Genomic DNA, 26,410 nt, shown 5'->3' with positions numbered 1-26,410 from the left:
AAATTTGACTGTTTCACTTTCTCATTTGGTATGAAGCTAGTCTTCAGGTAAAACACTTTTAAACGCGTGAAAGAATAGGTCCTATTTTGACTTCCAGTTAATTTCAGGTTTAGTGGAAGTACCTAACTTCGATGCGTATCTTCCACCCCAGCCATAGTGGATCTTTCATCACTCCCATCAATCACTTTGTTGAGGAGCTGAATGAAGCAGAAGAACATGTGTTATTTTAAGAAAAATGATCCGAACAGTGTTTTACCTTTTAGAGAAGTTAATTTTTATGTCTCGATTTTGAAAAACTTCAAAACGGTATCTCACATTCTTACTCTTACTGAAGAATGGTATCTGGAACCGTTAACTCCATTCAAAAACCTAACGGTAGACATATTTTTAAAATAAAATGACCAAATTACCTTTTTATCTTTTATTTTCATGTGTTTTTTTCTCATTATTCTTCTTCTTTTTTTTTAAGGTTTTATTCCTTTTTTTCTCTACAACTTCGTTATTTGCTTGAGGAACAGGAATGGAGCTGTCGGTGCGGGTGAAATGTCTGCGGCATCAACCCCAATCTATCTCCAGCTGATGAGATGGAGAAGATGATAGACTTTTTTTTGTGGTTTGGTGAGGCTGAGAAACTTTTCTGATTGGACGCCAAACAAAACTTTTCTTATAGACTTGTATTGTTGAAACTTGAAAGAATAAATAAAAATAAAAGATAAAAAATATGTTTATATATGAAATGACGAAAGTAACCTTCTGTTGTTGGCTCTTTTAACGGAGCTAACAGTTCTGAATATCATTATTCAGTAGGGGTAAGAACGTGAGATACCGTTTTAAAGTTTTTCAAAGTTGAGACACCAAAAGTTAACTTCTCTAAAAGGTGAGACACTATTTGGACCATTTTCCCGTTATTTTACAATAAAGCCTGCAAATTATGAGTTATTACAAGATCACGAGGTATACATATATCGTGATGATCGAGCTGTGACATGCTTGTTATTTGAATTAATTGACAATGTAGACATCACAAGTTTCAAAAACGAGATGGATGAGGGTGGATATATACACAATCTGATGACACTGTTTTTATGATAGATGAACAATCTGATGTTCATGATAATGAAAATTTACTGCACACTGGACTTGGAATGATTCATGATTTGATCTTTCAAGTAAATAAAAATATATTCTAGATGACTTTTTCATACATATACACACGTCTTTCAATGATAATTTTATAAGATGACTTATAATATGGTTAACGTTTCAATCGATTGTGATATTGAAGAAAACTAAAAGTTCACATATTATACATTTTCAGATAATAGAGTTCTTATATATGTGAAGGCCGTAGAAATATTTGATCTAATTAAATTGTGTTATATCAAAAAAAGAATAATTATGATTCCAATATCATTGATCCCTCTTCATCACACCATATTAGATTTTATGGACAAGGTAATGATCTTGCCACCCTAACTTACATACTTCACTCCAAGTTTCTAGATGATAAGTGTTGGGATCCTTGTAGGACGAATGAACACCAAACTTTGTGGTCCTCAACCCATGCTCCATAGCTATTAGCTAGGTTGGCACATCAACAATAGACACTATGTTTTGTGATGTAGGAGCTTCATAGATGCATGGAAAAACACCGTTTTAATGGAGCACAAGTGTTCAAGGTTGGTATCATACTCAAACCTGAGCTGACAAAATATAGTAGGTGATCCCCATATGTTCCAATTTTTCGTATACAATTAGCAGTAAATATTAGACGAGAAAAAAAGTTATAACTCAGATAGCAACAATTTCAGTAAGAACATTGCCAAACTACTCAATTATTATAATCTACTCCTCATTATAAACCATACCAGTCCTATTTGACATGTATTGCTGATAGCATTTGGAAAGGAGAGTTTATCTGAGTATTTGTGTTACCCTTCACCTCATTTACAAGGTGCATAATCTCAATTTGCATGTAAAAGACATATAACCAATATTTACCAAAAAGATTAGATCAAAATTTTATTGCAGGTTCCATTTTCTTGTCATCACGAGAAAGAGGACCGCTGCTCGTGTGTGTGATGTTCACGAGAAAGAGCTACAGTTTTACCACCAATAATCGTAGAGATAGAAATGCAAGTTTCACCTACTTTTTTAATGGCAGTGTCTCTGCTAATTCACTTCTTGCTTCAAAGAGTTTGATAATGGTGGTTCAACTATACATGGCAAGCATTAGCCCAAAGCAGTGACTAGTCACAGCAGTGTGTGCTTTACTTTGTGTGACTCTTCAAGGCTTCAATTAGAGCAAAACTCATGGCAATTGATAAGGACTTTCCATTGCCATTCTTGCAGATGCTGTGAAATTCTTACTGTTAACAAAGAAGTTTGAGATAGATATAATCGACTTGACGTACTAATCGATTCATGAGCAAGAACGTTTGTGGGTATTACTTGCCCAGTTTTGTGTATAAGAGGTACAGTTCTTTCTTACAAGTGGTGTTAGAGGTGGAACGCATTGAACTCAAGATGACATTTCAAGGGGTGACAAACTGAGCTAAACATAATCATTCACATTAGGTAGCAATTGTGAAATGCGCATGAGGCGTGAGCCTTGAGTGAATTTGTCCGATTTGATTCGTGGCGAATCTATGAATTTTCCTTCATGGAGCAAGATGAAGAAGTTTTTCAAATATTTTGATGTGATTGAGAACGTTTAGAAAGAAGATAAAAACGACGCATATCATCCATTCGCTCAAAGTTCATTATTGTGTTTTTTCTTCTCTAAATTTAGTTTTTGGCATTTCACCAAACATTTTGTTCTACATAAACGAGGTCCTCGAAGGACATTTGTCTTTGCTCACCTCTTTAATCCGGCACTAGTTCTAACCATGTTAAACTTGAAGCAGTTAAATTTGAAGCATCTAATTGATGATGAACAAAGAGGGAAAATATTATGATTTTGAAGTTTTGATGAAGATTCATACATATGCTTATAATGCTCCACATGTGGGAGTGTTATATACTCATGTAGAAGATCTTTTTTTTCTGTTTTTTTTCTCCTGATACAAATTGACAAGTTCAAATTTTACATTTCCTTTGTGCACCTCTATCCATCTTTTAGTGTGAACAACCATCTCTGATTAACAAATTCCAATTGTTGTATTCAGTATTAAGTAGCTCTGAAATTCCAGTTATCATAGTCTTGAGAGAATACTAGACAAAAGAGCTCTTCTAATGAGGACTCTTAAGTTGAGGACTAGTTGAGGACTTTTCGGCTTATCCCACTTTTCGATCTTATATCCATATCTTGACCATTCAATTTATAGGTATTTATGAGTAGATCATTTCTGCAAATATGATGTATCTTGCATTTATAGTATCTTGCATTTCATGTGTGCACTAGAGCATGTGATGGTCCTGCATGTAAATCCAAATTAAGCACAGACTCAACTGCAAGCCACACCAGAAGGATTCAGTTCTAGCGTTTATCATCCTTGTTTCTTTATATAAGCAATTCTTAACACTAATTAATTAAACCTTATTGCATAGCTTCAAAATGGTAAAACTCCAAGGTTTCTGAGTTCAATAAATTAACCTCTAAAGTTAAGAGCCTTAATTAACACAATTGTAGAACCAATTCTGTCAAGGACCAGATCAGACCAACTTTTTTGGCCAAAAAGAATAAGTAAAGAGCTCCAGCCAGAGCCAAATCACAACAATAAAATCTGAGGGTCACAAGGATCAAGCCATAAAATCCACCCACCTCCTAAAAATTCAATTACACTGAAAGCAAGCTACACAGGCAGCGAAAAAAACCAAACAAAGAATATGGCCAAAACTTGGGACCCAAACAAAAGCATCATCTGGGAAACAAACCCCACAGTTCACATGCTCTCTGTGACTGAATTGTGTACTTCCCAGTCAATTTTATTACACACCACAAATATTAATCCATCCAAACACTATGCTCATTCTTATACAGTGTATCATATTCTATAACTAGATCATCTAAAAAAAATCAAATTTGATTATAATCACATTATTATGTACTGCTATATGGATGTTTGAGTTTGATCAGTTGGGCCAGTTACTCTAGTCATGTGCCTTTTCTCCATTGAGCTTTGAAGATTTGCTCTGATATTCCTTAGAACATCAAGAACTTCTCTAACACTTGCACTAACTGGCTTCAGGTTAGTTGTACTGGTGTGAGAGGTAGCAGCATGCATACTCACAGGAACTAATGCAAGTTTGTTATCAACATAATCCAAGTCTCCATTCTCATTCTCAATCTTTTCCACTGAAGACTTTAGATTTGAGTAACTGAAAAATTACAAAATTTTATGTTTATTAGCTATACTAAGCAAACCCATCATGGAAAATGAAGATCTTTTGAATACATGCATTACTCAAAATCCGATAATGCTAGAGGCACCAACTTTTGTCCCAACTTTTCAATCCCAATGGATGTGATTTGAGCTCACTCAGGAGTCAGGACCTTATTTATATATAATGAGTAACAAAATGGCATGCAACACTTCAATTAGTAACTAAGAGTTGGGTTAAAAGTTGGTGCAATGGTGCCCTGATTGGAATTACATACCTAATATGATCACCACTCTTTGAATCTTCAGATTTGTGAATTTGGTATTCTGGGGAAGGAAATTCTAAGCTAGAAGTTGAACTGGAGGCAGGACTAGTACATTGAGCAGTTGAATGTTCTTCAGTGAAAGGATCACTTTCATGGCTTTTCTCAGATATGGTGGACTTTGCTACTTGATTTTGACTTGAATTTCCTGAGAATTCTGAGTCTTTGACTGTTGGCTTGGGCTCATTGTCTTCTGGGTTATGGGAGCTTGAAGTACTTGTGGATTGCCTTCTGGATGTTGCACTATGTTCTGAGGAACATGACTGTTCTGATTCAACTGATACAGAAGAAGGTTTCAAAGATTCAAGCTTTCTCTTCAAGACTTTGAGCTTCTTTTCAGCTTTGTTCTTCAGTTTGATCTCTTCTTTCAGCCTGTTCTGTAGCTCTATCAACTGTCATCATACCCCAACATTTTTAGAGCATTAAAATAAAAATCAATTATATACTCTAGATTCAACTTAGCAAGTAGGATTGAGAAGAGTAGCTTCAAACCGAAAGTTACCTTCTTGCCCATGAACTCTGCATCCTCTTTTGCCACTCTTGAAGCTTGTCTCTCTGCCAGTAGTCTTCCTCTTAGGCACTCCAATGTCTTCATACCCTCATCACCTTCCATTTTCCTATCACTGAAACAAAACTTATATCACATTATGAACAATCATCCAAGATATATGTGTATGAGACAATGAGTGAGTGAGTGAGAGAGAAAGAACCAACCTCAAATTCCCATCTTCCTTGCTACTAGCAATCATTGTCATTCTTCTTTGTCTTTCACTGCAGCAAACTCTTGATCTTAACCTTTTCAGATCATCTAAAGCTCACAAATGCAGAAATGGTGCATAGAAGTCTTGAGAGAAAATGGGAAATTTTCCTCTTTCTGGGTGGAGAATGTATACTTGTGCAAAGGTAAAGCTGCTACTGTCAAAAGTTTAGAAAACCAAGAACAGAGCTTGGACAATTTGCTAACCCACCAGGTGGGGGATGAACATTCATTGACAACAAAAACACTGCCTGTCTCACTGTCTGTACTTAAAAGTAATGTTGGTAACTGTGATGAGCTTCTTTTTTTGAAAATTAATAAATGTGATCTAGTTACTTTTTTCACTGAATTTTTTTTAACTGTAGACAATCATTAACAAGAAGAGCCTATGTTAGTTTCTACACAATCATTTACTTAGTTTTCTTGGTATCAAGCACTTGACTACTTTAGATAAAGTTTTACCTAAACTATACCCCATTCTTGGTCTTTACTCTTACAATGGGAAATTCCAGTTTGAAATTCCAGATTTGAAAACTGTAAGATTAGTCTTTCACTTTTCAAGTAATTTGATTTGGAACAGTTTATCAAAAATTGACTCTGAGGACTCTTAACTCCTGTGAGGTGAGGACCATTTTGTTTCAGTGCATTTATTAATTTCCAATTTTTTCATGCAAACTTTTAAATTTAATATATAGGAGTGGGATTCAAAATTCGAAATTTGAAATTAAGGGGATCACATCAGAGAACTGAGAAGTATATAGTTTGATGCAGCAGCTACTTCTGGCTGTTACTGTCACGTGTTGTTAATTGAATTGTCTTCCTCTACCTTCATTGTTCAGTTTTGTTCATATTATCTGTCATTGTATATAATTTTTCTGTTTCTGACTTAACAATGGCATAAATGCTAAAAGAGTGTGTGCATGTGGTTTAGAAATAGGTGCTCAAGAATTGGAGCATAGTGGTTAAATATTAAACATTACACAGTTGCTGCATATGAATGTTTCATTGTATCACATTGTGTTTATTTCTCAATTCATTTTGCTCTCTGATCTATATGCCTCATTCTTGAGTATCACACAAGTTATTCAGAAATAATGAAAACATTACTCCAAATGATGATTAACATATCTTACGCTACTGTCTATATATACTTGAAAGAAAAAGAAAAGGGAACTCTTTAATATTGATTTTCACCGTCGAATATACTATATCAGATAATTTTGAAGCAGATAATCAACAATCACATAATGAGGGCTTAATACCTTAGAAAAATCCATAGAACATCCTAATCTCATTTAATCTGATTTTTAGATAGGATATATCTTTAAGAAGTTAACAGCAAAATGTTTTTTTTTTTTGGTTGGTGACTTTACAGATCTACAGTCCCAAAGTATTTTGCTTAATGTAAAAATTGTTGTATTATCAAGCAAAGAAGAACAAAGAAAGTTAATCACTGAATATTAATGCAGCATGTTACTAGTTTAATAATGCGGGAAGCATTCGATCATTTTGGTGCAAAGATTAGATATAGCCAGCTAACTAGCTAATAAGGCAGCACCGCCCTACAATTCAATATGTGTGACCAGGCCGGTTGCCATTATATTTCATCTTTAGTTTTGAATGCTTTTGTGTGAAGAAACAAATCATTCTAGCTCCAAAAACCAGTAGATAAAGAACATTGGTACTGTTTTAACTAATGGTTTCAAGATTGGCTTGCTTTGCACTTCAGAGAAATGAGTAAACAACTCTCATTTGATCATGAGCCATGAATGTTTATACTTACTACCAATCTAGCTCCATGTTCCTTTTGAATATGCAGTATGAGCATGCCACAGCTTTAAGCACACTCATCATCATCATCTGGACCCCTTGTGGTATTGTGAGTAGGGTCTGGGTTTGGCACCAAGGTTGTCATGATTCTAAAATCCAATTAATTTGGAGAACTAAGAGGGTCAATAATCAAATATATGTTTAAAAACATTCTCCCAAGACATAAATATTTTGTCCTTTTAGCTTGCTCTATAAGAGTGATAAGAACATGTTACAAAAGACTAACTGAGGCATCCAAATTGGAACATTATTTGAATGTAATCCGTAAAATCTATGATTGTTAGTTGAAAAAAAAAGTAAATAAAAAAAAAAAAATCTTCCATTAATATAAGTAACTTAATGTTTGTTCCACCGTACTCTTCCTTCTGTTGTATGGCTGAGATACGCGCGTTTTTCTCTATTGTTGTAGATCCCAAGTTGAACTTCTTTTTGTGGATGGAATGTACATGATGGAAATGGATGAGTTCTTAGACTTGGTGGTTACTGGGTGCTTTCTAGTCCTCCTATTAACTGGAGGAACAAATTTGTTGCATGGTAGCGGCCTAATGCTTTCTAGGCCTAAGACTAATCTGTGTCAAGAGACAACTCCAACCAACGTCAGCAAGATTCAACTTGTGAACGAGAGTTCCCCACATAGGACCCGACTCCATACGGTGTGGTTCCTAGATCCGAGTATCTAACTATGATGATTAGTTTATATAGTAATTTCAAGGGTAGTAATTAAGGCTCAACCATACCTTTATTTTATTTTTTATTGTTTCAAGGTGTTAGTAAAACAATACGCTTTCTAAAAGTTTAAACTAACAAGATCTAACAGAACTACAAGAGATGCATATATAGCAACACATAGGTCAGGAAGAAAACCCCATTCAGCAAATAAAAACTTAATACAAAGGGAAAAATTTCGTATTGCTGCTTAAATCTTCTAAAATACATATTGAATAATGGAATTCTATAAACTTAATATAAATTTTATATTGTAACATATAATTTCCTCCAATATCTCGGTTGTAACATTTTAATTTCTTCCAATCCTATCCACCGGCACCTTGATTTACTAACCAGTTTGTTAAAATCTTATCCTATCAATTTGTAGACCTTTGATATGTTTATAAGCTATATATACATAATTTCAGCATGTTTCACCATCTCTCTGTATAGTATTACAATTCAAAAGATGTGAAAGTTTGCTTAAATTCCAAAACACACATCGAGTAATCAATCACACGAGCTCTGTGCAAGTGTGCATCATGTGAATTTAAGATTACTTGCAAATCAAGTAAGGGCTTCAGTTCTTGGTAGTCTGGTTGGTAGGCTTCTACTTGGATCTGGACTTCGGCCACTCTTTTGTGGCGTTCGTTCACGGTGATCTGGACTTTTTTTTCCGTTATTATCTCTCGCTAAAAAACAGCTGCAAAGTTACATAAAGATTCTTGCCTAGTCAGTTGTGCCTTCCTATATAGATTCGAACCCCGTGACTGTTAGAGTGGTCAGACACTGTGCTACAATACTATTATGAGTTTTTCGATGTTGTCTCTCACTCTACTCCCTCTTGACATTTCTGCTTCCCACTGGTTGCTTTGTTCTTCATCTCTCCATTGTTACCCGATGGAAAGTGAGAAAAAGAGAGTGGAAGGAGCTGGCCATCCTTTTCTCATAATATCCTTTAGTTAGCTAAAATTTATATAACGCTCCATGAAATGACCATGGGTTCCGAATGAGCTACTTATCTCCCATTCAATTGAGCTACTATGTCTTACCCCTCGTGTCAAAATTAATACTGATGGGGCTCTAACCAGTTGGAGATGCTGTCACCTTAAACGATCACATTATGTTGATAGTCTGTAGAACTAGACGATCAGTTCTTATATCTGCCGAATCTTAACTAAATTTAAGATAATGCTATATCAAATTAATTGAACCAACCTACACTTTAGTTCTATGGTCAGGTTTGTATTTGCATCAAAAAAGAGATTCAGAAATTGAGTGATCGATCACATTTCAGCATAAAATCAGCATGCACAACCATCCCTCTATGTCTGTACACTCCCTTCATATTAAATCATGCCAACTGTCCCTTAGAGCTTGATCTTGCAATTGGACATCCAAAAGACCCTAGAAAATCAAAGAAATGACACAATCAATCATCCGTCAAACAGTTTTATGAAAGCCAATGTGTAGACGATCAGTCAGGATGAATGGTCTTTCCTTCTGCTTTTTGAAAACAATACAAGCAAAGGACACTCCAAAGTTCTTAAACATAAAGTTAGCGCTCTTTTGATAGGACGAAGTATGACCTCCCTCTAAGAATTTAAGATTTTCAACATGTTTAGACACATGACAAGAATACAGTGAGGGGTGTTAAGTGCCACAATAAATATCCCTGTAATGACTGGAACAAAAACTAAAGGCTGAAGGGGATCTCGTAAGAAACATTTCTCAAACACTAGCTGACCAGAGAGAACAACTGTCCAAAAAAGCCATAACATGTTGGGTTACTTGGAAAAAATGAAGGTTGTCCAACCTGACTTTGCATTAGCAGAAACTCTTTACACATTATGAGAAGTTTAACACAAGTTGAGATAAAAGTATCAAGCCAAATTACACAGTAAACATATAACTCGCAAATAAATCTACCACACAGCCACCCATCCATAATGTTTTCTTCTCTCACAGCATATCCGACTCAAGTAGCAAACAAGGCAGTGAACCAGATTTGATATTTTATATCAAACCCATACAACAAATTTCATGGAGTTCATTAACACATTATTTAATCAATCTAATTCAATCTGGAACACGAAATACTGATTCAGAACTCACATGCTCTGTTCTACTTCTACAATAATTTGAGATCTACACATAGCAACTCAGGATCCCATTTGAACTTTCAGTACTACAGTAATTTATTCCATTTTCTTGGTATTGTTGTAACATCAATGCAATTAGAGGGCAATCAACTAACTCTAGAGCACAGATCCTCTGCTTGGTTTATACATTTTAAAGCACTACGTTAGTAGAAAGTAGAGTTTACATGTAAAAACTAAACTTACAAACATAGGAGGAACTCCGATTAGTCTCTAATAGAAACCAACAACACGAAAGTCTGTTTTGCACATCATCACAAAATGGAACTGGTATTAGATCACTTCTGTGTATCCTCAAAGGCATCCTATTGCTATTTAGCCAAATTTCACAATAATACAACTAATATTCAGATGCATGAAAGCAGAGTTAAAAATAGGAGTAACTAACCAGCATTTTATGGAAAGAGCTAAAGGACTAATCATCTATCCGAAGTAGACTCTCTTGATATTGAATACAGTCAAGCCAAATGTCCTCAACCTTATACAAACTACACTTGTCTTCATTGTGAAGAATCTTTACCAACCCACGATAGTAGTTGTTGTGAACAATTATCCCGGCAACCATACCAGTTTCCACAACCAAAACAGCTCCATGAATGTAATCCCACGGCTCCTTTGGGGGATCAAACTTCAAGTTAAAGAGCTTTGTCCATGAGTCACGCACATCATATTCTCTCATGACCCATACATGAATGCAGTCGGCCGCATCCGTGGAACAACAAGCAAGAGACAGGCATCCTCCAGCAGAAACTCCAAGATGGCCATGATTTTGGCCATTGTCATCACCAACACACAGTGGCGGCAACATTTTCCTGAACTTGTATTCCTCTTGCTGTGTCAAATCGAAAGCAAAGATTTCATTCCGAATACTGAGCCAATGAAGCGCCTCTTTCAAAAGAGTCCCCTCAAAAGAGAAAGAAGAGAAGGCAGCGACCTCAAGTGTTTTCCAGGCGTGAGCTCGGGATGAGTAAACGGCGGCCCCGTCCTTGTCATCAATACAATCAACGGATACTACGAGAACTCTGTAGTCATCGGTGGCTGGCAAATAGCCAACGCCATAAATGAGGAACCCATTTTCAATTGGGGAAAAAACAGGGTGAGGTAATTTCTTGAAGAAACCAGTTGAAGGGTTCCACACATAAACTATCTTCTCATCAAAGGCGAGGAATACAATACCGTTGCAGGAGCCCAGTAGCGCCACAGCAGGGGCGGGTGACTGGAAAGGCAAATTGAGGTTTCTAGCTGAGGAAGGATCTCCAAACGACGGCGTCCCCAGGTCCAGGGATCCGAATCGAGGGCCTTTTACGGAGTAGATAAGTGTGTGATCCAGGGTTTTGCGGTCACGAGCTGCTTCGAATTGGGATTTTGCGAATTTGGGGTCGGAGAGAATGATGGAATGGAAGCGTTTAGAAACGCAGGTGAATCGAAGTAAGGATTTCACGGGAAGCCAGGTGAGGATGAGCACTATCATCTCTTCGGGTAGGTTTGCTTCCTCCATTGCACTATCACTGTTTTTCTTCTTCTCTATGAACTAGGGTTTCCGAGTGAGACTGAGAGTGATATGGACTAGGGAGAGTGACACAGTGACATGAGCAGACATGGGCTTTATGTACACAGCCTGAGCCCAATATTTCGTGACGGGCTTTCAGAATTATTAGGTGGTCCTAATAAAGTAATAATGACACACAGTGACATAATCAAACTTTTCTGTATCGACCAAAAAAAAAATCAAAGTTTTCTGTATGATCTTAAGGACAAAAGATCTCAGGCATCAAGTCTTCAAGAAATTTATTAATATATTAATCTCAATGAAAAAACTACCGTAAGTGACGTAATAGTAAGATTTTCTTAGGCAGATGCATGTGCTCCTTAACATAGATTTGAGCCCAGGGATTGTTAAAGTGATCAGACAATAATGTAATGTATAGTTGAAGCATTTTACATGCGTTAAAGAATTAATTTTCTAGCCTAGAAAACCTTTGAGGTGCTCTAACATTGTTCAAGAATAAAAATAAAATCAATTTTACAAGGATATATCTAAACTCGTCATTCATTGCATCAATTTCTCATAACTAAAAGCAACATAATTTATGGCAATGAAGTGAATTTGATCATTACTCCTGTAACGCTACCTGAAATATCTGCTTTCACATTTCATAGGCCCCATTAATTTATTTAGCTACATGCTACATGCTAAATCTAGACCACAGGAGTCAAAATCAAGAACTATGTGTGATTCTCTACAACCCATTCATCATGTCCATACAATACAGTGATTACAGTCAGTCAGAGAGACGTGAGCCAGAAAGACGTCGACTCATCTGATCTTTACACTAGTACACTTCGTATTCATTGTTCATGATTACGATAGACTATAATCCAACCGACCAATTCTGTAATGTGTGTTGTTGAAGGCACTAATTCGATCTCTAATACTCGTACAATATGTAATAGACGTACGTACAGAAATTTTCTGATCACGTTCGCCTGACTCCAGACTTTCTAAACATGACCGGAGTAACCTAAACTAAACCCTTGTCGGAACTCACACTAACCAAAACCTCCCACAGCCGCTGGATCTCCCCGTAGACGTCATCGGTCGGAAGCCCGAACCGGCAGCATGGACACGTGTTCCTCTTGCTCAGCCACCGCAAAATACACACCCAATGAAACAAATGCCGGCACGGCAGCTCGCACACATCTCTGTTCTCCGCCATCTCCTCCTTACATATCACGCACTCCTTTGTCCCACCGCTTTTCACCTCCACCGACGGTAGAGCCACCACCACCGCTTTCGACGCCGCCACTTCCCTCCCAGCCTTCCCGCCAAAACTACTACTAACGAACCTCAGACACCTCGTCAGCATTTCCACGTAAGAAACCAACACCGACGCGTTGTGGTCTCCGATGCCGGAAACCGTTAGCATGCTGTCGCAGTAGAACTTTCCGACTACTTCCCGCCATTTTGTAACTGGGGCTTGGAGGGCGTCAGGGTCGTGCTGGTGGGCCTCGCAGAGCAGGAGCAGGAGAAGGACTGCGTCGAGGTCTCTCAGCTTGACACGTGGCTTTGGGGTGTTGGCGGCGGGCTGGAAGTGGAGGACGAGAGGGTGGAGGGAGGAGATGACGTGGCGGGAGATGAGGATGGTCTTGTGGTGGAGGGAGAGCGAGTTGAGGCGGCGGATGGTGAGTGTGAATAGGATGGGAGAGGAGAGGAGAGATGAGATGCGGCGGCGGTGGTGGTGGGAGAGGGAGAGGAGGGTGTGGGTGAGATCGGAGAGTTGGGGAGGTGTGAGGGTGGCCAGAGCGGTCATGATGGTTGTGGTGGTGGTTTCTAGTTCCATCTTGTATGGGATCGTGTGCTTTTGCTTTGGATCAACTTTCACTTTGCACTTTTTATAGAGTAACTTGGGGGAAAGCTTTGAGGAATGTTGTGGTTTTTTATGTGCATTTTGGCCACCCATTTGGATCCCTTCCAAATCCTATTGTATTGTATTTAGGGGGCCAAATTGTTGACTATATTGCTCACAATTTTGAGATCCATTTGCATTTGAGAACTAGTTACCCCTTACTTTTATGTGATCAAGAATGATATTGTAGATGTGAAACAAGTTACTACAAAAATACTGGTAAATTGGATTAATAAATGAATAAAAATTAATATTTATAACCGTTTAAGATCTGTGAAAATAATTATCAATCGTTGATATATATGATTTCATATATGTAAAATGATACATCTTTCACATATCCATAAATGTGATATGATGTAGATGTGATGCAAACTACTTTCGATCTATTTTGCTCATATGAGCTATTGATCAACATGTTCTTCTGGATAGTGGTAAATAAATCAGATTATAAAATAAATGAAAATTAATGTTTATAATATTTTAATATCCGTGAACATGATTGTGAATCGTTAATGTATGTGAATTCCACATATATAAAATGTTAGTATCTCACGTATCAACAAAAATCGATCAAATGCTTGTAATTATCCTATGAGCATTTATTTCTCTGAACCCTTTAGCAATATGCCAATATGTTGGGTCATTCTCCCAATCGTAACATGTGTTAAATCACCTTTCTTTTCGGATGCACCATGTGTTGATCACTAGTTCTGTCGATTTTGTGTTGAAGTCATTTGTTCCACGTCCATCTCCTCTAGAAAATGAAATAAATAAGGTCATTAGGGAAGTTTGTAGTAGGGTAGATTTGACTAAGATGGCGAGGTATGTAGGTTTTTTTGTCCACTAGTTCGTGTCCAGTTCAACCCCATTTGTCATTCCCTCTTCATTATCTCCATTACTACTCTCATTATTGATTTGCCTCACGCAAAACAAGTAGAAGAAGAAAAGAAAACCACAGCCCCATCCATGGCTCATTCCTCTTGTCTCCTATAACATCAATAATGCAGATCGAAGCTGGTGGAACTCTGCAACTATGCCAGCCATATATTCTTCACTTATCTCAAGGCTTTGTGCCGCCCTTTACCATTACATTCACCGCCTTCAACTCCATGTAATTTTCGTTGGAACTTGAGCAAATGGTTGAGCAATGAGCCTCACGACCATTGTGACCCCTGCTTCATAAGAACTTGAACATTGCTGTGGGTGGTGAATCCCCAAATGGGTACCTTGGTCAGTTGGTCACTACAACCCAGCCTTGAAGGCACAATGCCTTTGCGAAAGGAGGCACAATGATAATCTTGTAGATCAGAATTCAGGGATGACAAGTATCAGTTTCCATTGGATTCTTAGACAGCAAGCAAGGGTTTACAGCTAGCTTTATAAAAGTAATGGGCAGGTACATACCGAAAGCTATATACAACTATTCGGATCTCAAAAAGCAAAAGAATAGAAATTCTCAGACAAAGTGTAGTACCAGAATAATCATAAAAATGGTGATAAACCTCTTTAGTAAAAGATGTGTGTGATCAGCAAAGCGGGTGTAAAAAGGAACACCCAAGTTTCAATCAATAGACTTACAGTTACTGATTCTAGGTCTCAGCAAAGTGTCATAATACTCTCATAAATTCCTGTGTTGGATCATTCTTCCTCTAAATTTATAATAATTGATCTTGGCTTCAACCAACATTGACACTCTCCTCATCTAATTCCTCCAGCAAAACATACCCTTTCTCTTTCATCAATCCTAGCAATCCTTCAAGTATTTCATAGATAGCTTCAGTTCTTTCATTAGATGCATCCCTTGCTATGAAGCTGTGTAATCCATCACTTGTTTCAATCCAGCTAATACCAGGAATTTTCTGTAATCCAACTTCTTTCATTCTTTCCCTGACTTTATCAGCTTCTTCCCACCTCCCAGCTTGTGCATATAAATTTGCCATAATGACATAGTTCCCGGTATTCTCAGGCTCCATCTGAAATAGACGGTCAAAAACAAACTTCCCCAGTTCAACATCACGAGCAACTGAAGCCCCATTTAGTAATGCACCCCAAACTTTAGCACTTGGCTCGATTGACATGTTTTGTATTAACTCTGCAGCTTCAGTGAGTCTCCCAGCTCGGCTAAGAACACCTACCATGCATGCATAGTGCTCAACTGAAGGGTGAATGCCGTATACCGGAAACATGGCCTTAAAGATTTTCCAAGCTTCGTCTACCGCTCCAGAATGAGAACAAGCTGTTAATACTGCAGTAAATGTTACTTCATCTGGCTGTATCCCACTACCAATCATCTTGTTAAACAGACCAATAGACACATTAGCATCTCCATGGGCAGCATAAGCTGAGATTATTGCTGTCCAAATGACCAAACTCTTATATTTTGATTGATCAAAAACCTGTTGTGCCCCAGAAAGAAACCCCGACTTTGCATAAGTATCAATAACAGCAGTTGCAACATAAATATTCCAATCAAAATTGTTTCTGACTGTATAAGCATGTGTTTCTTTCCCTACTTTCAAATTTGAGAAATACGAAATTGCAGGGAGAACACTTGATAATGTCACGGTATTTGGTTTGAAACCACATGCCTGCATTTCACGAACTAAATCTATGGCAGCCTCATGCCGACTGTTCTGAACCATACCCGAAATCATAGCATTCCATGTACTTAAGCTTCGGTTGGTACTTTCTCGGAAAACATCCATGGCTTTATCAACGAAGCCATGAAACATGTATCCCGAAACTAATGAGCCATATGTCACTTCATCCTTCTCACTCATCCCATCAAACAATTCTCGAGCGCAATCAAACTTACCACATCTTGCATATAACCCTATAAGAGCATTATAAAGCTTGACATCCATCTCAATTAGACTCTCGTTCAAAAACCGATGAACCTCCATACCAAACTCAAGATCACTAGACTGTACACATGCCTGCAAAACACTAACTGCAGTCACATCATCAGGCCTCACCTTCACAGACTCCAACATCTCCCTATACAACTCTTTACACTCTCCATAACACCCAGCCTGAGAATACCCACCAATCATCGAATTCCACGACACGATATCTCTCTCCGGCATCCTATCAAACAATGCCCTGGCCATTCCAACCTCATCACACCTCGAATAGAAAGTCATCAAACAATTAGCAACAAACAAATCCGAATCAAACCCATTTCTCAGAACAAAGCAATGCACCTCCTTAGCCAAATCAGTCCCGGAAAACAAACCCCCCAGCGCCTTCATCACACAAGTCATAGTGAAATTATCCGGCTTCGCTTCCGGCGAGTGCGACGCCATCATGGCCGAAAACAGCCTCAGAGTATCAGTATGCATGTTGCGAATGGAGTACCCAATAAGCAAGGCATTCCAAGCGAAAGTGTTCTTCTGAGGAATTTCATCGAACACCTTATGTGCTTGTTTGAGTTGGTTGTTTCTACAATAGAAGCTGATGAGCTTTGATGCGAGGAAGTTGCCGGGTTTGACGGAGAAGAGGAGGAGGCGGGCGTGGAGCTGCTTGGCCTGACGCGGGAGGCGGCGGTCGGTGAAATGCTGGAAGAGGCGGCCATAGGCGGCGAGGTCGAGGCCGTCGGTGTGAAGGGCGCGTTGGATGTAGAGGTTGGTTTGGGCTGAGATTTGAGTGCTCAATGGCTTTGTAAACCACATTCATTTGTCGTCGTTACGAGTGTAACTGCGGCTTGCACATTTATAGGTTTTGTGTTACAATTTCGTTCCATAACCTAATGCATCAAGTTAATAAGCAAATCACATATACATTTTCTAAAAAGATTTGAAACACAAATAAATCCACTTGTGTAACAACAAGTGGGTTGTGTTGTTAAATAAATAAGGACAGTTTTCAACAATTAAGGACAATCTTTTCTCTGCATGTCATGTGTCCTAATTTAATTTACCAAACTAACCTTACACTAATTAAATATGTTTTTAAAAGAGAAAAGTATTTCCTTTTGAGATTTTTTTTTTCAATAAATAGAATACAGTAGCAGGTTTTCAATAACTTGGTGTAGTAGCAATTAATTCCAATATAAGTAATAGCATGGGTTAACATTCCAATAAATGGAATACAATAGCAGGTTTTTAATAACTTAGTGTAGTAGCTGTCACACCCCGAATTTTGGATAAATAAAAAAAATTCCAAATTCAAGGCATGATAACCAAAAAGCATAACAATCAATAAATGGAATACAATAGCAGGTTTTTAATAACTTAGTGTAGTAGCTGTCACACCCCGAATTTTGGATAAATAAAAAAAATTCCAAATTCAAGGCATGATAACCAAAAAGCATAACAATCAATACAACAATTTATGTTTACAACTTGTGGAAAATAATTTGAACCAAATAAAACCTCCCTCAAACTCACTGCAAACTAGAAAGTAAACAAAATGAACTATGCCTATCTGCCGCAGCCTCAACTCTGCTAAACCTGACCTGCAAAAACAACATCTACACCATGGATTGGTGCACCGGGTTGTAAACAACAAACCCGGTAAGCTTTAAAAGCTCGTATGAGTAAATCTACAAAAATGACTCAATCCAACAACACATGAATAAACTAGGAGTTCATGCATTAAAATGAATTTAGGAAAACACTTACCATCAAAAGAAATGAAAAGAAGAAATTAAGAAAACGCAACAATTCAAAACCAAACAAATCATAATGAAATCCTGCAAAAAGCGTAGTTCAGGATTCCACTAAAAATCACACAAATAAAACTAAAGAATCTCCTGCATTAAGCATAGTTCAGGAGATTCTTAAAACAAGAAATTTAAATAATAACACCACACAATCATTTCTCAACCCTTACTTATGAGTTCGTCAACGCATAGTCATCCCTCATAAGTAACTAGACAAACACGTACTCATAGGTTCGTCAACACATAGTCATCCCCCATGAAGTACCGACAGACTAGGGCTCTAAAACTGACCGTAACCAATCACCCGGCCAAGGCTTGGTTCCCGGTCCACCACGAAGGCTCCTATTCTAATACTCAAAACCACCACACAGGCACACAACCACAACTAATGCAAACATTCACCACTAAGGCAACAAATCCACAACGAATGCACTCACTCACCACTAAGGCACACATATTCACAACTAATGCAACATTCACCACTAAAGCACCATAAACACGTGGATATAAATATTTAAAACAAGAATAATTCTACCAACTCTAATTATTACTCATGATCGGAAGTCCTTTTGAAAGATTATTTTATTAACAGAAAACTTGTTTTCACTTACCATGAGCCGTTGACGATCAAGCTCATTTATATTTAAAAACAAATCATTTTCTTTCAAGGACAACTTCACAATTAGCAATAATTATCATCATCATCAACAAAATCATCATCATCAAGACCACCATCATATTCATCATCCTAATAATTATCATAATAATTATCATCATCATCATATCAAAATCAATAGGCCACAAAGTGGACCTTAGTGAGATTTTACTCACCTTAAACAAAAACTCCTGCTGTGTCTTCTCTTAGCAAAAAGGCAAGATGCGAACACGTATCGTCAACTGATGTGTTTTAAAATGTTACTCGCAAGCGCACGAATCAGTTGCAGCACAGATATGCAAGAGCGAGGTCGAACCCACAAGGAATGTATGAAAATAGGAAAAACTAATCGAATCTAAATTAATTTAACACTAACCTAGTTGAATGAAAGTTGATGGTGAAATAGCTAAGACAAATAAAATAGATAAAAAATTACCTTGATGACGAAGTAACTAAGGCATCGGATTCCACCACATTACTTGATAAATCTCTAAATATTATCTACTAATTCCCGAATTAGGAGTAGCAATCTAGAAATCAATCTACTGCTTTCTCAAGATTTAACAATGAAGCACACATGAAATATATCTAAAGTAGACTCTTCTTCGCTTCTTAATTATGAACATCAAAGCATCACATGTACACAAACTTATTGAAACTACAAAAGATCAAAGTGTTTACAAAGCATCAAAATGTGAAACAAGCTCATTGAATGACAAGAGATCAAAGGAGTTCATATTAAATATTTTACAAAGCCAAGCATGGATTAATAAAACTGACTTCCAAACTACCAAAAATGCATGACATTAGAGGTGAAAAGAACAAGGATTTTATTAATGCATTTTGAAGTAAGAGTCATAGGCATGGATAACATAACTATGGGAATTGTAGATAATTAAAAGAAACTTATTTCATAATGTGGTTTCCTCCTTAACCTTAGTTAAGGAAATTAACTAGACATAGTACAAATTGAAAACATATTTAAAACAATACAAAACATCATACAAAAAGTAGCTAAAGAAAGAGAAGAACTAAGAGCAACAATGTGTCTCTAATTCTCTACTCTCTCCTCCTCTCTTATTCACTTGAAGCAACCTCTATTTATAAGGCAACAATGATCTTCATTGCATCTTCATCTCCATGTGAATGTGATTTTTCATCTTTCAAACTTCTCAAGCTTGATAGCTAAAGTCTCCATCCATAAATGCTTCCATACATAGCTTCCTTCTCTCATTTTCATGTGAATGAAGAGAAGATACGTACACAATTTTTGAACAATTGAAAATTTAGTTCCTAGAATCATGTTTGCTTGCTTCTTGCCTCCTTGTTTCATGGTACATGTCCTTGGAAATTCTTCATACTCTCTTCCATTTGTTTCAATGCATCTATATACCTATGAATCAAACAAGCAAAAGTGAATTCAACAATGGATGCCATGGTAATATTTTCACACATCACACTTAATGCATGAGAAAATAATCCACCAATTTAACACATGCATATATGCATACATGCTACTAGAATAAGAAGAACATGTGTTGCAATTATTCATCTAATTAAAGGGAAAAAGACTCATGTTAAAACAAAGACTCAACTTACTATATGAAAATAAGTAAATTGCTTCCATAACTTTAACATTTTATTTATTTAGACAAAACATCTATAAGAATACAAAAACAAACTAAATAACTCAAACTAATTAAAGATAAATAACTAACACATATAAATTAGGGATAATAATATGATATAAAATGTGCTCATCATCAACCACCTAGAATAGAATCTCCACTTAGTAACAAACAAAAACAACATAAACCGACTCGAACCAAAACTCAAGTCCTAACCCACAAACTTGTCACTCGAGAAAAAATCTCTCCCTATACCTCAAAAAGGTCGCCTGAACATCCTACACAACCTATAAAACCACATATCAACATGTACACAAACTTATTGAAACTACAAAAGATCAAAGTGTTTACAAAGCATCAAATGTGAAACAAGCTCATTTGAATGACAAGAGATCAAAGAAGTTCATATTAAATATTTTACAAAGCCAAGCATGGATTAATAAAATTTCTAAAAATCAGATATACTCAAAAATGGAAACCGAACGAAACCTAGCATTCGAGAGGGAAACCTTAGCATGCATCATCGGTAACCAAAACCTACAAACCACATATCAACATGATCGTATCAACAAGTACTACCTAACCAACAACACAAACACCACAACCACCTACGGACGCGCCGCTACGCGCTGCCCCTAGCGACTGTGCGTGGGCCCCACGCGCCACCCCACTAACCTTCGAAAACGGACAAACTTCCAACACCAAAAGTATAGCTCAGAGCAAGGAGGGCTACTTCCATACCTGAGGTCGAAACCAAAACGGCCGGGAAGTCGTTGGAAACTCGCCGGGAATGCTTAGAATCCACCACCGCCGCTCTCCGTCATGTGTCGCGCTTCAAGGCCACCAGAATTCGGACCAGGACGCCAAGGGGCTTCTATCCCTACCAGTCCCAAGCTGCGTCGCCGCCGTACACAGCCAGAAAGTCGTCGGGTCGAAGACGGGTCCGTCACCCGCTCTGTGGCGTTCGATTCTCTCAAATCCGGGTCGAGACGTCCTCACCCACCTACACAGGGAGGATCACGCCGAGGAGAGGAAGAGTTTCCAACCGGTGCCGCCGTCTGAGTTCGCCGGAGTTGGCCGGAAACACCGGGTCGGGTCGACCGGGTCCAGGTCGGGTCGGCTGGAAAACTCGGGTAGTGAGGGTGAGGCGTGAGGGAGAAGAAAGAGGGAAGGAAATGGGTTCCGGAAAAAATGAATGGAAACCCTAACACTTTCCTTATTTAACCCGAAAATCCCGTAAAGCCACAAACTTCCGCTTATCATAACTTCCTCATACGAAGTCCATTTTACGCGTGCCACATGTCTACGAACTCGTATCGTCGTGCTCTACAACTTTCGTGAAGAAAGTTTTCCGAGAAACCCAATAGATTAAAAAGTCAACTCTTGACCCTTCAAAATAAAGCATTTCCACGGAAATAAAAACTCGACTACTTCCAGTCCACTCACTAAACTACAAAATCATACAACTCTTACTTAAAAATTTCCAAAATAACATTAGAAACTAATATCAAATTTCCGGGGTATTACAGTAGCAGGGGTTAACATCCTAGTATAAGTAGTAGCAGGGGTTAACATTCCAGTAAATGGAATACAGTAGCAGTTTTTAATAACTTAGTATAGCAGCAGTTAATTCCAATAAAAGTAGTAGCAGAGGTTAACATTCCAGTAGAAATAGTAGCAGAGGAACATCCTAGTAGAAGTAGTAGAAGGGGTTAACATCCCAGTAGAAGTAGTAGCAGGGGTTAACATTCCAGCAGAAGTAATAGCAATGGTTAACATTCTAGTAAATGGAATACAGTAGTAGGTTTTCAATAACTTAGTGTAGTAGCAGTTAATTCCAGTATAATTAAGTAGTAGCAGGGGTTAACATTCCAGTAAATGAAATACAATATCAGGTTTTTAATAATTTAGTGTAGTAGCAGTTAATTTCAGTAGAAGTAGCAGCAGCAGGAGGTGTTAACATTCTAGTATAAGTAGTAGCAGGGGTTAACATCCCAGTAGAAGTAGTAGCAGTTAATTCCAATAAAAGTAGTAGCAGGGGTTAACATTTTAGTAGAAGTAGTAACAGGTAACATTTTAGTAGAAGTAGTAACAGGGGTTAACATCCTAGTAGAAGTAGTAGCAGAGGTTAAAATCTCAGTAGTTGCACAAGCACACTTCGACAATCCTCTAGTTCTGCTACTGCTTGAAGACTAAGACAATGAAAGTTGACTCTGCTACTGCTTTATGACTTTATCCTTCACTTCTGCTACTGCAGTTATATCCACTTCTACTACTATTGCTTGGAGATTTATCCTCCAATTTTGCTATTGCCTTATACTCAAATTCTTCTACTGCCTTATCCCCCACTTCTTCTACTGCTTTCTTCACTTCTACTACTATTGCTTGAAGATTTATCCTCCAATTTTGCTAATATCTTATTTTTCCTCAAATTTTGTTGTTGCCTTATCCTCTAAAAAATTGGAATGCTGCTGCTGCTGCTACTGCCTATTGGAATGTTGCTGTTGCGACTGTCGATTGGAATGTTGCGCTACTACCGATTAGAATGATGTTGCTATTGCTAAAGTGTTGTACAATGATGTTGCTACTGTTGAAGCTGTAACAACGATGTTGCTACTGCTGAAGCTATTACAATGATGATGCTGCTATTGAAGCTGTTACAATGATGTTGATATTGCTGAAGCTGTTACAATGATGCTACTACTGTCGATTGGAATAACGCTGCTACTGCTGAAGCTGTTACAATGATGCTGCTATTGCCGATTGGAATGACGCTGCTACTGACGATGCTGCTACTGCTGAAGCTATTACAATGTTGATGCTACTGCCGATTAGAATGACGCTGCTATTGTTAAAGTTGTTACAACTAGCACATATCAAAACGCAGTAAAATGCTGAAACATGCATTATATAATTGTTACAACTAGCACATATCAATTAACAGTAGCACATATCAAAACGCAGTAAAATGTTGAAACATTATATTCCAATGACTTCAACAGAAAAGCAATATCAAAATCTTGTCTCGGATTCAATAAGGTTGGTGATTGCTAAAACCTACTATCACTACTTTACCAAGAACATGTTGTCAACCGAGTCTGACTACATGAAGACTACAATCAAGATCCTAACACATAACATATATACTCTATTCCTAATCAAAATCAACTCCAACACAAAAACAACTAAAACTCAAAATCACATTGTAATTAAACAAGGCGAATAAACTAGAGCAATCGGCATATCGTCATTGAATCAGATTTGATTCCACCACAAAATTCGTTGAATCAGAACGAATTCCACCTCCCAGTTGCTCACTAATCCACCCACCAACGTTTTGAATCAGATCCATAAAAAGTAGTTGAAATTGATTAGAGCCACTACCACCACCTAGTCGCTGCTACTATCATTGTCGATGTTTTTGAGGGAGAAGGACGCCATCAGTGTCACATCCCGACCCTTAAATTTTTACCTTATTTACTAGCTTAGTAATAATAAGAGTTTTACCGTCTTCGTAAATGAGTTTATAGTTTAAATAGTCTCTAGCGGGGTTTTGGGAGACGATTATTTCGGAGAATTATTCGTAGGAGAAAAATGTGTCAACGGTAAAAATGGTAAGTTTTGGCTAATAAAAAGGGTATTATTTTGGGGTGTAAATTTATGGAGTTGGGTTTGCATAAGGTGTTGGACCAGTTGGAAAAGCCCACATCACTCCCCTCACTTCTCTCTTCTCTCCCGATTTCCCTCCCCCGAGTCCTCTTCTCTGTCGGATTTTCCCCCGCTTAGTTCGCCGCCTCCGGCCGCCGCTCCTGTCCCAAACGGTCGGCCTCCGACCCAGCTTCCATTTTAGGCCGGTGAGAGCCGCCCTAGCTCCGCCGTGAAGGAGTTCTCTCTCCCGAAAGGTCCAACTGCCGTGCTGGTTCCGTCGCCGGAACTCTCTTCTCCGGCCGCCATAGCCGGAGCTGCTTGGCTCAAAAGAAAGTCATCCTCCCGTGCAGCAACCCCTCCAAAGGTCTCACTCTTTCTTGAGCTAGGTAAGGAGATATTTGGTGTTGAAGCTTTAGGGTTTTCTAGGATGTTTTCGTTCGATTGGCATAGTTAGGCTTGGATTTGGGTGTTGTACTAGTTAAGAAAATTGTAGAGGGAGTTGAAATGAAGCTGCTGTCAAAATTTGGTAGGTATTTGAGGTCGCCGGAGTCGGCCTCCGGCCGCCGCTGCCGCTGTTTAAGAGATTTTCATGGTTTTTGATTGGTTATATTAATGAGAGTTATTGATGTGAATTTTAGAATTTTTGGAGGAGTTTTGGATAGATTTGGGAATTTTTAAAGTTTAGTAATTGTGGCTGATTAATAAGGTAGAATCCTGCCGTTGGATTTAAGTCGTAAAATCTGTGGAAGGGTGTAGTTAAGGCTGCTGGTTTAAGTGTTGAGGAGTGGACCGTATCGAAGTTAGGCATTGATCAGCGTGTTTATGGCTCTCAATTAATTTTACCTATTTTGTAAATATTGGATTTTTAGTGGGAAATTAATTATATATTTGGAACAGGACGAGAGGAGGCCCGAGCAGAAGAAGCCTCGGAGCGACATCAGACTTAGGCATAATTTGTGAGTGGACTTTTGTTTTAACTAAAAGCATGTGATGCATTATATTGATGATCATTTATTCTTTTGCTGAGATTTATTGCTTTCTCGGATATTTGGCAATTTTCCTCCTTTGGAGAGTTACCGAAAATCTGAAAATGAGATTTTCGGTGGATATGTATATTGGATGTTTATGAGTATAGTATGTATATAAATGCTAGCTAGCCATACGTGCTTGGTCCGTCATAATGAGGTAAAATTTCATTATGGCGTGACATGAGTGTTAGACACAAACGTCATAGCCCTATATGAAAACTACTTTCTTATCTAGTTTATTTAGGTTTTCATATAGGGAGTCCACACATATATATACACCCGTTCTCTTCGGTCATAATGAGGAAAAATTTCATTATGGCGCAACGTGAGCGTTAGACGCAAGCGTCGTAGCCTTGTATGAATTTCTACTTTTCAAATTTGTTCATAGAATTCATACAAGGAGTCTAACGAGTGTAAATACATACACATATATGTTTATATATACTTTAGCCTGAGAGACTCCAGTTTATTGAGTTTGGAGACTAGCCAGAGCTAGTCATGAAATTGCCAGGGTATGAGTTGAGCGCTTTTGAATTTTCTCATGTAACATAATTTCTTTGGAAATTCAAATGGGAATGCATAAATATTTTATTTATTAATTTATTTTTGTCCACTCACTCTAACAGTTTCAAATGTTTTCTCCTGGGCCCTTCATTTTAAAATGTCCAGTCTGCAGAGTTCGGGTTGGCACTAGTCAGAGATGAGGCATAGTCACCCACATCTCTTCCACCTTTCATCAGTAGGTTACATGTTAACCTACTATCATATTTTCTTGTTTCCGCTAGTGTTTAGTAGCTCTGATTACCTTGGGATTATTTGTATAATAGTTCGGTTGTGTGCCAAGTCTTTGTTTATTAATTTGGGAGATATCCAAATGATGGTGTATGATATAAATTGGATATTTATGTGTTGGATTAGAAGATGATATTAGTTTTTGTGTGTCGTGGATGTGTTGTGAGGGAGCGGGTGGCTCCAGGTGTTGAGGTTGGATGTGTTGGTATAAGAGTGTTATTGGAATTTTTCAGAATAGGGTTGTCCATTTTATAGGGAGGTTATGCCGAATTTTTCAGTAAATTTTTCTTGGAGGTGGTCCCCGTAGGACTTACTCCAGGTTTTAGGGTAAAATTTGGGGTGGGTCTTGACAATCAGTGTCATTGAGGAGAACTATGTCGTCATCCAATTGGACTTTGCAGTAGATCAGAGAGAGAGAGAGAGAGAGAGAGAGAGAGAGAGAGAGAGAGAGAGAGAGAGAGAGAGAGAGAGAGAGAGAGATAGAGAG

General features: G+C 37.9%; 4 protein-coding genes across 4 annotated transcripts; all 4 read right to left on the bottom strand.

Annotated features, from left to right (window-relative positions):
* Positions 1 to 4,386: 4,386 nt before the first annotated feature.
* LOC101293504 lies at positions 4,387 to 5,647 on the bottom strand. The gene is made up of 3 exons (XM_004302775.1): positions 5,360 to 5,647; positions 5,148 to 5,268; positions 4,387 to 5,037 (listed from the first exon to the last, which is right to left on the bottom strand). Exons 1-3 carry the CDS (start codon positions 5,398 to 5,400, stop codon positions 4,537 to 4,539), a joined length of 663 nt encoding a protein of 220 aa, XP_004302823.1. The 5' UTR covers positions 5,401 to 5,647; the 3' UTR covers positions 4,387 to 4,536.
* Positions 5,648 to 10,514: 4,867 nt separating this feature from the next.
* Positions 10,515 to 11,597, bottom strand: LOC101300084 (F-box protein CPR30-like). The gene has a single exon (XM_004305185.1). The coding sequence runs from the start codon at positions 11,595 to 11,597 to the stop codon at positions 10,515 to 10,517; it is 1,083 nt and encodes a 360-aa protein (XP_004305233.1).
* Positions 11,598 to 12,495: 898 nt separating this feature from the next.
* Positions 12,496 to 13,440, bottom strand: LOC101293213 (E3 ubiquitin ligase BIG BROTHER-like). The gene has a single exon (XM_004302774.1). It carries the CDS (start codon positions 13,438 to 13,440, stop codon positions 12,622 to 12,624), a length of 819 nt encoding a protein of 272 aa, XP_004302822.1. The 3' UTR covers positions 12,496 to 12,621.
* Positions 13,441 to 15,012: 1,572 nt separating this feature from the next.
* Positions 15,013 to 17,180, bottom strand: LOC101299795 (pentatricopeptide repeat-containing protein At2g37310-like). The gene has a single exon (XM_004305184.1). It carries the CDS (start codon positions 17,178 to 17,180, stop codon positions 15,186 to 15,188), a length of 1,995 nt encoding a protein of 664 aa, XP_004305232.1. The 3' UTR covers positions 15,013 to 15,185.
* Positions 17,181 to 26,410: the final 9,230 nt, after the last annotated feature.

The sequence above is a fragment of the Fragaria vesca genome, linkage group LG6, assembly GCF_000184155.1.
Source record: "Fragaria vesca subsp. vesca linkage group LG6, FraVesHawaii_1.0, whole genome shotgun sequence".
In the NCBI taxonomy this organism is placed as follows: Eukaryota; Viridiplantae; Streptophyta; class Magnoliopsida; order Rosales; family Rosaceae; genus Fragaria; species Fragaria vesca.
This window is presented reverse-complemented; position numbering and strand designations above follow the sequence as displayed.